This window comes from Ursus arctos, unplaced genomic scaffold (genome assembly GCF_023065955.2).
Source record: "Ursus arctos isolate Adak ecotype North America unplaced genomic scaffold, UrsArc2.0 scaffold_9, whole genome shotgun sequence".
In the NCBI taxonomy this organism is placed as follows: domain Eukaryota; kingdom Metazoa; phylum Chordata; class Mammalia; order Carnivora; family Ursidae; genus Ursus; species Ursus arctos.
The window spans coordinates 11,666,989-11,681,911 of record NW_026623111.1 but is presented as its reverse complement, the minus strand read 5'-3'; the positions used below and the strand labels follow the sequence as shown (position 1 = coordinate 11,681,911).

Genomic DNA, 14,923 nt, shown 5'->3' with positions numbered 1-14,923 from the left:
TTCTCGGGCAGCATCTTTCCCGCGCTCTTCTCTGCGAGTGAGTCAGTGCCATCATTAACTCGAGTACAAGCCGATGTGTGTCAGTCCTTCGGGGAGAAGCAGCTCCAGTCAATTAAAGGAGAGCCGCACAGAGTCCTGCGTTGACAGCTGTAATGAAGGAAAAAGCACAGCGAGAGGGTTCACATTGTATGTTAAGTAAAGGAAAGGAGGCTCACCCTCCAGAATGCTTGATGACATACTTGGAGGCAGGGGGAATACATTCGATGGGTTCTAATAAACCCGGCTTGGCTTCTAAACGTCTGAAGCATCAATCCCCGCATTAAAAACCAAACCAGAGTTCTGTCGTGTTGCTGGCAGTTTTGAACGGTAGCATGAAGTGCTCCGTGCGGTTGAAAAGCACGGGATGGTTGCTGCATGAAGCGGTTGTGAAAACACATTTCCCCCAAGCACTAAATCCAGACAGACTCCTGGCACACATGCCAGAAAGAAATGTGCTTAACGGAGAGAATCTGATGAATTCCAAGACCCAGAGGCCCTCGCATTGTTTGGGTCCCCCAAATCACTTCTTTGGGCTCAGCCTCACCCACATCAGCCAGAGGAAAGCATGACCCAAGCACTGGACGGACCACGTTCATCTCAGTGTCAAAGGACAGCAGACATATTTAACCAAATGGGGGCTTCTGGAAGATGGGCTTGCTAAGTATGCTCTTCAAAGAAGCAACATTTAACCTTGCAAGTGACCAACAAATTTGGTTCTGCTATTTTTTCTTTTTTGTTTTTAGAGAGAGAGCATGTGTGAGCAGGGGGGAGGGGCAGAGGGAGAGGGAAAGAGAGAATCTTAAGGAGGCTCCAGGCCCAACGTGGAACACGAGGAGTGGCTTGATCTCACGACCCTGAGGTCATGACCTGAGCCGAAATCAAGAGTCGGAGGCTCAACAGACTGAGCCACCCAGATGCCCTGCTTCTGGTATTTTTGGTGGAAATCTTTTCAAACGGCATGTATTTGCCTGTCTTGTACTTAGCACACACCAAACATAAGTTGATCTGGGGGTTAGGGAACATCATTCAAGATCCGTTGTCCTCAGGACTACATGGGATCCCCTGCCCTTGCACTAACTGGGCCCCGATTGCAGCTCTCTGTTTGTTTGGGGCCATAGGTTGTCAGTAGTTGCCATGAATGATGGTGAGTCTACCTGCTCTGTAACGGGGCTGCTCGGACACCTGCAGGGCATCATCATTCTATGGCTAACAGAGCTGGCTTTGGGCAGAGCTGTGGTCAGCTGTGGATCCACTCGGCTGGGCTGTAGTACCCAGTATTTAATGAAACGCTAATCTATATGTTGCCATAAAAGTATTTTACGGGTGTGTTTACTACCTACAGTAAGTGGACTTTAAGTGAAGGAGATTACCCTCAATAATGTGGGTGGGCCTCCCCAATCAGCAGAAAGGGCTTGAGAGCAAAAACTGAGATTTCCACAAGAGGAAGGAATTCTGCTTCAAGACTGTAACATTGACTCCTGCCTAATTTTCCAGCCTGCTCTAAAGCTTTCAAAATGCCTAGCCCGGGCACCTGGGTGGCCCGGTGGGTTAAGCGTCAGCCTTTGGCTCCGGTCATGATCCCAGAGTCCCAGGACCAAGTTCCACATTGGGCTTTCTGCTCAGCGGGAAGTCTGCTTCTCCCTCTGACCCTCTCCCTCTGCTTTCCCTCTCTCTCAAATGAATAAATAAAATCTTCAAAATGCCTAGCCCCTATAATTCCTTAAAATCAATTCCCTTTTCTCTCCATCTTTGTCTCCTCTCTCATCGGTGCTGTTTCTTTGGAGAGCCCTGACTGACACAGGAAATCATTTGTAATGTTTGGGGATTGAGGGGATTGGGGGTCTCTCTCCATTTCACTGAATATTCCAATCAGCCAGGTCCCCCCATATCTTGAGTCAGAGATCACCGAGTGCTTTCTCTGGGGGACCCATGTATGTGTAGGTGGTGTAACTTTGTGAGGCAGTGACCCCTTCTCATGGACCCTAAGTGTGTGGTTTTGAGATGGGGTGGTTGGCACGAGTCTACCTTGAAAGAAGTGAGGAGCTTTCTTTTACTATAGATGCTGTCCTAACTCACCTCCATTCTAGCCAGAGAACTCGTACTCAAAAATGGACCTTGGCTTCACATCAAACGATGGGCTAAAGGTGTGTATCTATACGCCTTAATTAAAATTTCTAAGGCATGGTTCAAGTAACCTATCAGCTATCAGAACTGATCACATCTACTGTGCTGATTTAATGTAGATTTCAACATTTTTCATGCAATGGGCTGGCACCTGACATTATTCTGGATAGAGTGAACGGAGTCAAATTATTCAAATAACCAGAAATTTTTCAATTTGTTCACATGGAAATATTTTCTGTCAAGAGAAGAAATACATGTTCATTCATTGAAAATGTGAATCAGGAAGTTTTTCTAAAGCACAAAAACAAAACCCAGCAAGCTTAGCCCAATGAGGGAAGACAAGATTCAACCACAGTGAGTTTCCTGTCTGTAGTCTAAGACCTCCTCATGTGGGAGCTCTGGAGAAAGTGCAAGGGCCATGTGAAAACCACATAAATGTTTACATTTTTACCAACGGACTCTGTATCTTGATGAAAATCTGCATTCTGTTCCAGAAAGAGCAGCCTACCCTGGGGAGCTGGTCCTCTCAACCCATCTAGACAGCTATTTTGTACCCATAGTTCTTGGAGATGGTCCCGAGATCTTAAGCCAACTTAGTCTAAACTCCTTTTTGATGCGAACTTCCCAGGATAACACTGTAACCTGAGAGCATTTTCCTGAAATATTTTGGCAGTAGGGACGCCTGAATCGGCGTGTTTTGAACATGTGTTTTGTAGATTAGGAAAATTCAGTTGGTAGTGAAGCTGTTGAAGGGCTTGTGCAGATTTAAGGCAGGCGTGTGGAGGTTTTCCAGAGCTTTGTAGACCCACAAACGAGAAGCAGGCAGGGAGGTGCTCTCCCTGAGCTACACCACACCCAGTTTTCTGAGTGTAAATGCCTTTTCATGCATTCTCCTTTATGAATACAGAAGTCGAAACCTTTTAAAGATGTCTTTTAACATCTCTGTTTACATCAGTGCCAACCTAATGGCTTCACCAAACCTCAGTCTGCTGTGTTGTGTGTGTGTGCCTGCTCCCTAGGAAGACGAGTTAACCGTTGTTTGGTCAAAGCAAGCAGGACAGGCTACAGGCAGAGGTTGCTGCCGCACAATAATGTAGGGCGTCTTAATTGGCGAAGGCTCTTTTTTAGTTAGGGTGAGTGGCGCCATGTGCTATAACACACAGGCCCAAATTTTGGTGAAAAATGTTCTCTGTCTTGGCTCAGTCTAATGTGGGAGTGACAGAGTGGAGAGGTCTGGGGACCCTGGCTCCCTCCATTGAATTGTCCTTTCATCCCTGTGGGCTTCGGGATTCTTCTCTGGATTCTCCGTGGCTGGGAGATGGGTAAAGAGGGCGAGCACGCAAGGTCTCCTGGGAGTTTTTAGAGGCCAGGCCTGGAAGTGTTCTGTACACACACCTGTCCACGTTCCATTGGCCAGAACGCAAGTCCCATGTCCCATCTAAGGGCGTGGGGTCTGGGGAATGCGGTTAAGCAGTGGACCAGAGATCGTGAGGTGACGCATGGGTTCTGCCAGGCACTCACCTTCTGTGCCACAAGCGGAAGGATCGGAAAAGGCAGAACAGGAAGATTGTGCAGTACCAGGGAGGAAGTGGAAGATGCTAATGTTTTCGCGTTAGTGTATCGGATACCAAGCACCGCACTGAGCACTTCTTTTAGGGCAGAGCGCCCCTCGCTCTTCCTTACCCCGTGGAATGCCGGCACATCCAGGAAGTTAACACTTTGACCTGTCCAGGTTTGTGTTTTCTCTGCACTTGTCAGGCATTCCACTTGGTTTGCCTACCTGCCCCTCCTCCCCTCAGGGATTCGGTCTAGCGTGGGGGAGGGGGCGAGTTGTCAAATTGATGTTTAAGAGCCTGCAGAAAGTCTTTTGTGCCTGGAAAGAAACGATTAAAGTTTCAGTTAATATTTAAATTTTGGAAGTTATACATTCACAAACCTAGCTTTTGTAAGTTTCTAAGTTAAACATATTATTTTATACTACTTATAAAACTAATCCTTTTAGTAGAAACCTGAATAAAATCTTTTACTTTATAGTGTTGATTTAATGCATAAATTAACAGATTATGTCATTCTTAGTAGAGAGACCCCCCCCCCACACCACAGGAGTTTAAGACAGTGCCCCTGGAGGTCAAAGAGGGACACGGTGGTGTCTCCACGGGGGAACACTTAACACTGTTTATGCTCTTAGTTAATCACATTTCCAAGCAAACACTATGTGCCTGAGAGACCTTAGTTTGTGTGTGCGTACGTGTGTGTGTTTAATTTTTATTAGTAAGGGTTCTGAGTACAAATATATTTAACTTGACATTTCTGGAAAAAAATGATTAAAGAAAAGATTCACTCTCTAAATTGTGTTCATAAAGAAAAACCCATTCTGTATGTTTTAGTCTCTAATTTTGATGCTTAACACCATAATGCTTCTAAGGTTATCACTTCAGTTTTGGTTTAATTTTAATAATTCTGTCTTTAATAATTCTGCTGCATCTAGTTAAAGAGACTAGAAAACATCAGATAGGAAAAAAAAGCAAAAAGAGTAATTAAAATGACCTGAATATGAAACTTTACTAAACTTTTTTAAAAGCCTTTAAAATAAAACAAACTAAAATTAGAAGACTTTTGGCAGAAAAATTACCCGCTACGAACAAAATAACATTCTGTAAAAGTATTTTCTCAAGAACTGCATTACAAATAATACTGTTTTACATAGATTAAGAAATGGGGCGCCTGGGTGGCTCAGTCCGTTGAGCTTCTAACTCTTGGTTTCCGCTCAGGTCATGATCTCAGGGTCAGGTCATGAGATTGGTTGGGTTCTGCATTCAATGGGGAGTCTGCTTGTCCTTCTCCCTCCCCCCTGCCTCCCCCTCGCAAATAAATAAATTTTCAAAACCTTAAAAGGATTACTTGTAACATATTAATGTTTATTTACATCAGACATTAAAATCTCTTCCTTAAAAAACACTTTTTAAATATAATTTAGCACTTTGGGGAGGTTCTGTTCCCAATAAATGGCAAGAACACACTTTAGAAGATATAAGGTAGCACATCCTTTAATTAGAGACCTAGCCAGGTAAGTCTTGTCAAATAGGTACCAGCAAAATCCTTGCAAGACCACTTAAGTTCATCCCAAATCTGAGGAATCAACTGCCAACGGCAGGGTTTTTTGGTGTGTGTGTGTGTGTGTGTGTGTGTGTGTGTGTGTGTGTGTTTAAGTTGTCTACCCATTTCCCAAGAGGAACATTCCAAGAGTGGAATCTCATTTTGCCCAACTTGGGCCAGAGCCTACATATGTATTAAGAGAAGCCAGTTAAGGAACAGAAATATCTTAGTCAAAGATGAGTTTTGACTAAGATAAGGAAGATGGATTTTTTTATATATGGATCCTGCTTTTCTTATTTTATCTTGCTGTGTGGCATCAGACAACAAAAAATCCATGGAGAAATTATTCACACACACACACACACACACAGCAAAAAACCTGAAACCAACCAACCAAATAAAACCAACCTACTTTCTAAGTTGGTAGAATAACACAAGAGGTCAGAATTAGCCCTTGCTGCTACCTTCCTTAATTTTCATCAGCACATGAAATTTAAAATTAAATCCCAGGTAAGAAGACATGGTACCCTCTAAACGTTGACTGAAGAGAGGCTCATAGCCACCATCATGGTGGAAAGACCCACAGAGCCCCTTCATGAGACCAGATACCGAGAAGCGGTCTTCCACCATGAAAAGAACTTCCTGTCCGCTGGCTTCCATATTTCCCTCCCACTGCTGTGTCTTAAGAGGCAACTGTTAGGGTGTGGAAAGAGCACAGGATTGGTGTAATGGAAAATAAATCACCACATGGGAAAGGTGGCCAGATACCTCCCCAAGTTCAGGGCAGGGAGAATCTTTCCCTGGGCTCTGGGAATTGTCTGGCCCATGCTAAGTCTCTCTCAGGCTCTGTCCGAGCAGTTCAGGAACGACAAGGTGGCCACTGTTGTCCACACCGAGGTCTCACGGAGGTCAGGATAACACTGTGGTAGCCCAAGTGCTAATGGCCTCCTCGCTCACCAGGCAATACCAGGAACTAATCACAGACTTCTGATCTACGGAAAGGAAGCAACACTTTTTATGATCATATTCTGTTTATGCAGCATCAATACCACAAAGAGCTCTGAAACCCGGGAACAGAGGTCAAGATAGTCTCTGCTGGAAGCCTTTAAGGAGCTGGCCGGGAAGACGGAGACAAACACAGAGGATCACGGTGCAGCAGAATCACCAAGCAGGGGGGGCGGGGCCTCGGGGAGCAGAAATGGGGCCCCGGGTCTTCCATATGCTTTCTGAGATGGACCATCGTCGGTTCAAAGGTCTCCCCAGCAGCACACATGTTAAAGCTGAGATAGAGTTTCCTAGGGCGGGGCTTCAGGACTTCCCACAGGAGGTGTGAGCGTTAATGCCAGGGCTTTACAAATAAAGATGCTGGGCTGTATGCTACAGGCCTTTCCCATGCTCATTTACCTGGATTCAGAGCCACTTAGAGAGACACAGGGAAGGCAAAGGGAGCATGGATATCGTGCGTGCTCATTTTGTGTTCTCATGACAGGGTGCACTGGAGGGGGGGGCGGTTAAGGAGAAGGTCAGGGGCCTTGACGCTTTGGGTAAAGTGGAATCGCTCCAAGGTGGATGACCTGTAGCTTCTAACCCTGTGTCGTCCAGTAGGGAGGCCACGGCTACATGTGGCCCCTGAGCACCTGAACGGTGGCTAACCTGACCTAAGATGTACTGACGAGCATCTGCACCAGACCCTGAACACTTAATGTGAAAAGAAGGCTGCAAAGTAGCTCATTAATATTTTTATATTGATTGCAAATAGGAAAGACAATACACTGCATGTATCTGGATTAAGCACAACATATATTAAAATTAATTTAAAATAATCTCCTGTTTCTTTTCACTTTTTAAATGTGGCTACTAGGAAATTTGAAATGACTTGTATGGCTTCCCAAAAATTTCTTTCGGGCCGTGCTGCTCTACACCAGAGGGAGGGAGAACATCCCTGCTTCAAAGCCTCGGATCCGCTTTGGCGGAGAGACGGGCCCAGCTGGCAGAGAAAGGACAGGGGTGAGCTGTCAGTAGGGAGTGCTGTTTGGTGTAGCTGGGACCGTTCCTCGACACCTGGGACCACCAGGATCCCAGGAACTTGGGAGAGTCCTCCGGCGAACTGATGGGATCGTCTGTTTGACATCGGAAGACTGTCGCGGTCTCACGGAGGCTGCGGCCGACACATGATCCGCGTGTGTCGTACTCGCCTGCCTCCACGTAGCTCTGCGAGGGAAGCACCCGCTGCACGTGTTATGGATAGAACCTGTTAACGTGGAGTGAGAACGATGCGGTAAAATCCCGCGTCTGTCAACCCCCCGGATACAAATTTTGCAAAATTCTAATTTTTGCTTCAATGCTCTAATTTTATCACTGGCAACAAGTCCTGTCCGCCGCTTTCTTGAAGTTGCAAGCTCCACTTTCTCCATTTTAGAGAAAATGTCTACAAGATACTCAAGGCTGGATAACCATGGTTTGTCTTTCTTCCAAGCGACAACAGTGCTCCGTGAGACACATGGAGGGTTTAAACAAGGACCCAGTGCTCTCTCTGGAGGCAGCGGGATACGGCGGTGTGCAACAGGAGCGCCTTCTGTATACTTCCGTGTCCTCACGCTGAATAATAGAAAGATGGTTACTCAGAGGTTGAGATCTGATAAAATCACGATTTTGTAATGTTTCACCAAGATTCTTCTGACGTGTAACTGGGCTTTCTGTCTTCCTCAAGTTCACGGCAGCGGCGAACACAGTGAACACTGCGTGGTTCGTGCCAAATCACTACAGGCTTCTCCACTCTGAATACAAATGCCAACCCAGTGAAATGGCAAATAACATCTTCTGCTTCCATCTCGTGGGCACCCTGAGCAGATCTTCAGGACTCCAGGATTCCGGGGGGGGGGGGGGAGTGGTTCACAGGCCACACGTGCAGATCTGCCCACCTAGGCCAGTGAGGATCCATCTCTCTGGGGCCACTTCCCTGGTCAGTGTGACCGGAGAGGATGAAGGGGGCAGCTCCCCAGAAGAAATCCTAAGTTTTCATTTGGGTTGGTTGGTTTGGGTTTATAAAGGCGAGAAAAGCGAGTGGGTACCCCGTGGCCAGACTCCCGTCCTCCACGCAGCACTCACCCTGCACACTGCTCAGCGGCAGACTTTTCCTAAATCCATCCACAGAGTGGTAGTGACCGCATACACTGAGTGCCCGCCCTGTGCCGAGCCCTGGATTGTTCTCTTTATCCACATTATCTCACTTGGGCCGAAGCCGCCCTTCGAGGGTGGGGACTGACATCATCCCGATTTGCAGATGAAGATGCTTGTGGTAGTTAATTCTTCACCCAAGATTTAGACACCCAGAGACTAGCGGAGCTTGGACTCCCTCCCAACTCTTACCTAGACCAGGATTCCCAAATGCAACACATGAACATCACCTGTGTCATTAAATATATTTTAATAAATGGATGATTTCTAATTAAAAAAAATCATCGGTGGACCCCTTACATCCAATGATATCTAGAACAGAAGCCTAATCTATAAGATAAACCAAAGATGAGCACCTGGGTGGCTTGGTCGTTGAGCGTCTGACTCTTGATTTGGGCTCAGGTCATGATCTCGGGGTCCTGGGACGGAGCCCCACATTGGGCTTCCCACTCAGCAGGGAGTCTGCTAGGGGATTCTCTCCCCCTCGCTCCCTCTGTCCCTCCCCCTGCTTATGCACTCTCTCTCTCTAAAATAAATACATTTAAAAAAAAAAAGGAATAGGAATAAAATTATAAGAATACTACATAGAAGTACAATAATTTGTGAGTATATATAGACCTTATTTCCTAAATATGCATTTTGTGTTTTTACTGAAAAAGTAATCTTGCTATTCTCTTGTGGCTTTTTTTCCCCCAGATATTTTAAGAAAAATTCTACAAAAGAAGTTTGACTTCTCAACTGAGTATGAGAAGGTAATTTTTATTGATATATTTGTTATGAAAGTAAGTATGTACAAAATTTTGGCTGACTTGGAAGTAAATCTTTAAACAATCAGTTAATCTGTGAAATTTGTAAATTTTTTTTTGACTAAGAACTTTCATGGAATTTTGAAGCACCTTATAAATCCCATCTGAACTACAGCAGAAATTCCAAAAGTAGGATTCGAAGAAACATTCTCCTTTCAAGGTGTATGTCATTTAAAAACTGGAATTTCCTTAAGGGAAGTATTACGGTACTCTTTTAGCTAAGGGAGAAGAACTCCCTAACTACGTGGAATTGTTTGAGCGTTTCTAGAAACAGAGATGTGTACTTTGTTTTAAAATATAGTTTGTTGAAAAGCAGCTTCACATTTGAACAGGTCCATTGAGGGCTCTGTGTGTGCACGTGCCCGGGCTAGAGGTAAGGAAAATAGCCCCTAGTCTCAGGAGGCGAAGAGCCAGATGGCAGAGACCCTACCTAATTGTTTAAAGAAGAAGGAGAAGGAAATGGGTCGATTTACAAGTAACACGCAGAGGAATGTAGATGAAATTAATTCAGTCTGACCGGAAGCTCTTCCGTAAGAAGGTGACTGGGGGGCTTGTGGTGAAAAGGACGATAAGCGGGGCTGGAGCAGATGGGGAGGTGGATTTGCTGGCATCCCAGGCTTCGGGGACCGTGTGAGCCGCCAGCACAAGGTGAGAAAGAGTAGAGAGGAAGGAGAGCTGAGCTGGACCCTGAACGCTCGCTAACACGAGTGGACAGTATTTTCAGAAAGTATCAAAAGACCTTGTGTGTTTCTACTTAACACCAAGGTGCTGCTCCCCTCATTCACTCCGTTTGCGTCAACGATCGACTACCTAAACTGAAGTGTATTCTTTTGATTTCGGTTCACCGTGAGTGTGGGTTGCCAGAGAAATAAATAGACAAATGTTTGTTGAATTGAATGTTGGGGTAATAAAAAAAAAAATAGTTGAATCTGTTTGTCAAGCTGTTCGTCCTGCAGAATTAGGCACTTTGCTCTCCTTCCCTGGCACGACGGCGATTATCAAGAGAACAATAAAAGCAGAGGTATGGTGGACATTCTTTAATGGCCAGCCACAGCCAACGCAAATGACAGTGTTCCCAGTGGGCGTGGGGGCCGCGTATGGGGAGGGCGGTGAGCTCCTGCCCGGTGCATGGCTGTGGCTACCGTGCCTCCTGTTCACAATCTCAATGAAACAATGCTCAAGAGAAAACAAACACAGAAGCCGGGGAGGAAAGCCTTATCTAAAACCCACTGACGTGTGTAGGAGATGATGAACCCGTGTCTCCCTAGTGCTCACGGCCTTCCCTAGTACTGCGGAAGGCATTTTCATTATTAAATGCCACTGGCTTCAGGGGTCTCCCAGACACGGTTGCCCAGGTCTGCCTGCCTCCCTGGGCGGAACAAAGTGACTGTGGCTTTTATATCGATATTGACAATTAGCGTGCCATCAGCAGCCTGGCCTGAATGCCAACTACTTCTGCCAAGGAATGGGTGGGGGTAGTGTGATTCACCTGGTCCAGGCCTTGGAGGATGGGGTCCGGAGACCCTGAGGGGTCTCTGAGCAGCCCCCGGCAAGTTGGAGCCGGTGTTGGGCTGCCACTACCCAGGGCAGGATTCTTAGCTGGGCAAGTCCTTTATGGCGGGCTTGGCATTCGATGGGGAGCTCCTGTAAAATTGGGAGCTCCCTAGTGCCTGATCTCCTCTCCACCTCAGGTGCCTTTGTAGGTGAACAAAACCCACTGGCGTGGGGGGAAGTGGAGAGAGGAGGCAGAGCGGAGCCCAGATGGAAGACCTGAATCCTCCCCTCCGTGTGGGGCTGGGTCATGTGTTCCACAGCTGTCCAGGGAAGCGGGATTCGGTGAGGCGAAGACACCAGAGAAGCCAGGCACCTGGGGAGGGAGCTGTCTGACGGGTCTAGTCTGATGTGTGCCCCTTAGATGTGTGCTGGCTGTGTTGGGTGGAGTCCTCCCCAGCAGATCAGAAGTCCAGGACTCACGGCTAGTCGTTTGTTCCGGAGGTGCAGGCAACACCGGCTGGGAAGTAGAGAGATCATATGAGGCAGGGAGGGCGGCCTGTAAAGGGTGCAGCCTGACGCCACCTGCCACGAGGGGCGACTGCAGCGTCATCCTATAGAATTGCTGGGGAAACGGTGCAAACCACCAGTGTCCGAATTAGCCCACGGGAAGGGTGAGGGAGCTGAGGGATCCAGACGCCGAGACTGAAGGCACACAGGCTAAGGGCTGTGTGGGGGTGGGGAAAAGTGTTCATCCCTAAGCACTTCTGACCTGCCATGGCCAGAAAAGGAAGCGCAGAGTTGAAGATGCCAGTGGCTAGAAGTTTGAGGAGGCACAGGGAGATGACTGAGGCCTGAGGGAGGTGGGGGACACCAACAGCATCTTCTGTACTGACCGGTGCCCACGGGCTCTCTCATCACCCAGTCACGCAGGGCGGGTCTGGCCCCACGAGTGGCCCTAAGGAGCCTTTTCAGCTTTCTTTGTCCTGAGCTGAGCACCTCTGGTGAGCCCTCAGATGGTGGTGGGGCCGCTGAGGCAGTGACCTCCCAGCTGGGTGCTCTCGTAGTGAACTCTCTTCATAAGGAGCTTCAGAAACATTCAGCAGACCTTTTGTTCCAAGGGCGGGGCCTGACGTTGGAAGGGAAATAGGGCTCCCTTTACACGACTGCCTCCTTTTTACACTTCCACTGAAAGTTAAAGGTAGTGCTTTTACAATCCTTGGCCCCTCTCCTCCTTGACTTTTTTAATTCTTCTCTCTTTTGTTTTATGTATTCATTTTATCACTACTGACAGAATGCTGAGTAGGAACAAGGCACGGCAGGGGGACAAACATGTGGAAGTATGGTCTTCACTCCACCAACCTGCCGTTGGTGGAAGGGAGGTTATGGGATAAGAAATAAACATGGATGCTATGGGCTGATTGTGCCCCCAGTTCATAGGTGGAAGTCCTAATCCTCAGGGCCTCAGAGTGGGATTGTGTTTAGAGATAGCACTGTTATATGGGTAATTAACTTAAAATGGGGTCATTAGTGGATCCTAATCCAGTCTGACTGGTATCCTTCTTAGAAGAGGAGATTAGGACACACACACAGAGAAAAGACCGCCTAAGGACACAGGGAGAGGACAGCCGTTTGCAAGCCAAGGAGAGAGGCCTCAGAAGACCCCATCCCTGCCCACACCTTGATCTCGGACTCCCAGCGCCCAGAACTGTGAGAAATACCCTTCTGTTGTTCAGGCCCTCTGGCCTGTGGCACTCTGTCATGGTGGCCCCAGCAGACTAATGCCATCGACACTGGGCTGTGAGATGAAGGGGGGTTCACATCACATAAGAGGTTCTGATAAGGGACCGTGAATGTTCAGAGAAGGGGGATTCTTGTTGCCCCTGGGAAATCAGGAAAAGACTCCACGGTAGAGCTGGCATGTAAACCGAGACGTCAAGGCATGTAGAGCAGATGAGAAATACAGCCTTACTTCTGTTTATGAGCACTTGGCTGGGGGCACAAAGCTGCTCCATTGCTTCTGATGACTGGGTCATCGCCCTCTCTGTAAGACTAAGAGCCAACATTTCTTGTCCACCCCGGGCCGACACTGGCTCAGGAGCCTGACATTGTTTCTAATCCTCACAATGACACCTCTCCGAGGCAGAAAGAGCTGTGCACTGCACAGGCAAGAGAATCCCGCACTCGGAGAGGCTGGGGGACTTGCCCAAGGTCACCCAGTGACTAAAGGGTGAAACTGGGATTCGTACCCAGATGAGTCTAACTGCAAACTGACAAGCACACCACCAACAAAAGTTAGGCTCCACCCTGGCCACTGGACTGCCGTCCTAAAGTGTCTAATTTGCCGCTCACGCGAGTGTTCTGGCCGCATGGAGAGACTGACAGCCACCGTGCCCAGCCTTCGACCTATTAAGCCACAAACCGTGATAGTGCGTAACCATCCCTGGGAAGAAGTGGTCGGGCAGAAATGGAAGGCCAGGAGGGCATAGGACTTGGAATTATGCAGCCATGAGGGAAGCTGAGGACCCGGCAGAGGAAGCTATGGAAATCCGAGCGACGAGTCTCATAGCCCCAGGTTCCTAGCGTCTCTGAAGCACGTGCTTGGCGGCGGTGCCCTTGTCCATGACTTACAAGCATTACCCCGTTTGGTCTTCAGAGGAATAGTCTGTCCTCACGACAGACGTCAGGTAGAGCTTACACGGGCAGCTCGCACCTGAGTGCGTTTCCTCGCGGATCCACATGGGGGTGAGCCCCTTCCCAGAGTCTCTGGCTGACTGGAAACCAAGGGAAACAGCGTACCATCACCCTCCTCCCAGCTCACGTGGGCTTTCTGCAAGAGAGCCCCTTAGCCGAGCTTGTCAAGCATCGGCTCCTCCATTAAATACAAGGATCCAGTTCCTGTCTTCAAAGAATGCATAGTTCGGGGCAGTTAAGGTAGATGATTACGACTGGTTCCCACCAACAACCCCTAAGTGCCACCTGTACCTGTAGAAACCTTTCCGGGGGACAGCTCTCCCAGCAGCACCCCCGCCCCCACCTCCATCTTTTCGTTCTGCGCATCCCTGTCCGTAGGAGCGGCCAGCTTCTTTGGGATGACCTCCTGGGTTCGTTTCCTCGTGGGCATGGTCCTTCTCCACTCCAGCCTCTTGGTCGGCTGCCCCTCCTCATTCACGTCATCCCTCAGTTATTACCTTTCCCTTTCTTGAACCTTCCACTGGGGGCAGGTGCTGGGCCTGGGCCTCGTCCCCGCTGCCTTTTAGGACCTCACTAGTGCTAACAGTCATGGATATCGATTTGGCACTTAGGAAATGGCAGGTCAGCATTCCAGGTGGGCGTCTGGTATTTGCAACCCACCTACATGTCTGCGAAAGGTAAGTGAGTGAGTTCCTTGTTTCCTGCCGCCCCGGGGGCACGTGGTATGCTGCCTGTAAGAACACACTCTCCTTTCCAAGTAAGGAAAGTACCTTCTAGGGATCTCAGAAGCATTTAGAGAGGAAGCAGTGCGAGATAGTCCGTGACCAGGATCATTGCCTGAGGCTTGTTGGAGGTGAGAGATGAGAATGTTAACATGCATTTATAATTACTTCTGATGATGATGATGACGATGATGATAATGATGACTGATTGAGCATTACTCTGGGAACCTGGGTCTAAGCACTTCACATGTATTAACTCATTTAACATACATTAAATAGTATATGTAAAGCGCTTAGAAATGAATAATGCACAAAATGTGTTGCTGCTCACTGTTTTCTCTTGTTCTCTTTGCAAAAACTGCATAAAGTAGGATCTCTGCTTATCCCCGTTGTGTCAGGAAGGTCACGAAGGCTCAGAGTAGCATTGGCAACACGGTCTAGGCCCGTCCCCCGGAGATTCTGATGTAGTTGGTCAGGGCTGGCTGGTTATTGATATTTTTCAAATGGTCCCCGGGTGACAATAATGGGTAATTAACTGGAGTGGGGAGTCACAGACCCAAAGCAGCACAGTGGGATTCAAATAGCTGCATTGCATGAAAATAACTTTATACCCATGTGACAGCCTGCATGGACAGGGAAGAGGTAAAGATGCGCCCAGCTCCACTGCTGGGTTTGCTGGTACCCCATCAGACATGTCAGACCAGACCGACCCCTCAGTGGGAAAACTAAACACGAGAGAATCCGCTGATTGTTGTAATAGGTGGTTCTGCCCCG

General features: G+C 48.0%; 1 protein-coding gene across 3 annotated transcripts in view; it reads left to right on the top strand.

The window, feature by feature from the left end:
- PROM1 (prominin 1) overlaps positions 1–14,923 on the top strand; it is a 104,683-nt gene that overhangs the window by 34,076 nt on the left and 55,684 nt on the right. For all 3 annotated transcript variants that reach the window (XM_026514474.4, XM_057309814.1, XM_057309813.1), the window contains exon 3: positions 9,133–9,188. In XM_026514474.4, coding sequence (XP_026370259.3) covers positions 9,133–9,188 — 56 coding nt within the window. The remainder of the gene's footprint in view (positions 1–9,132; positions 9,189–14,923) is intronic.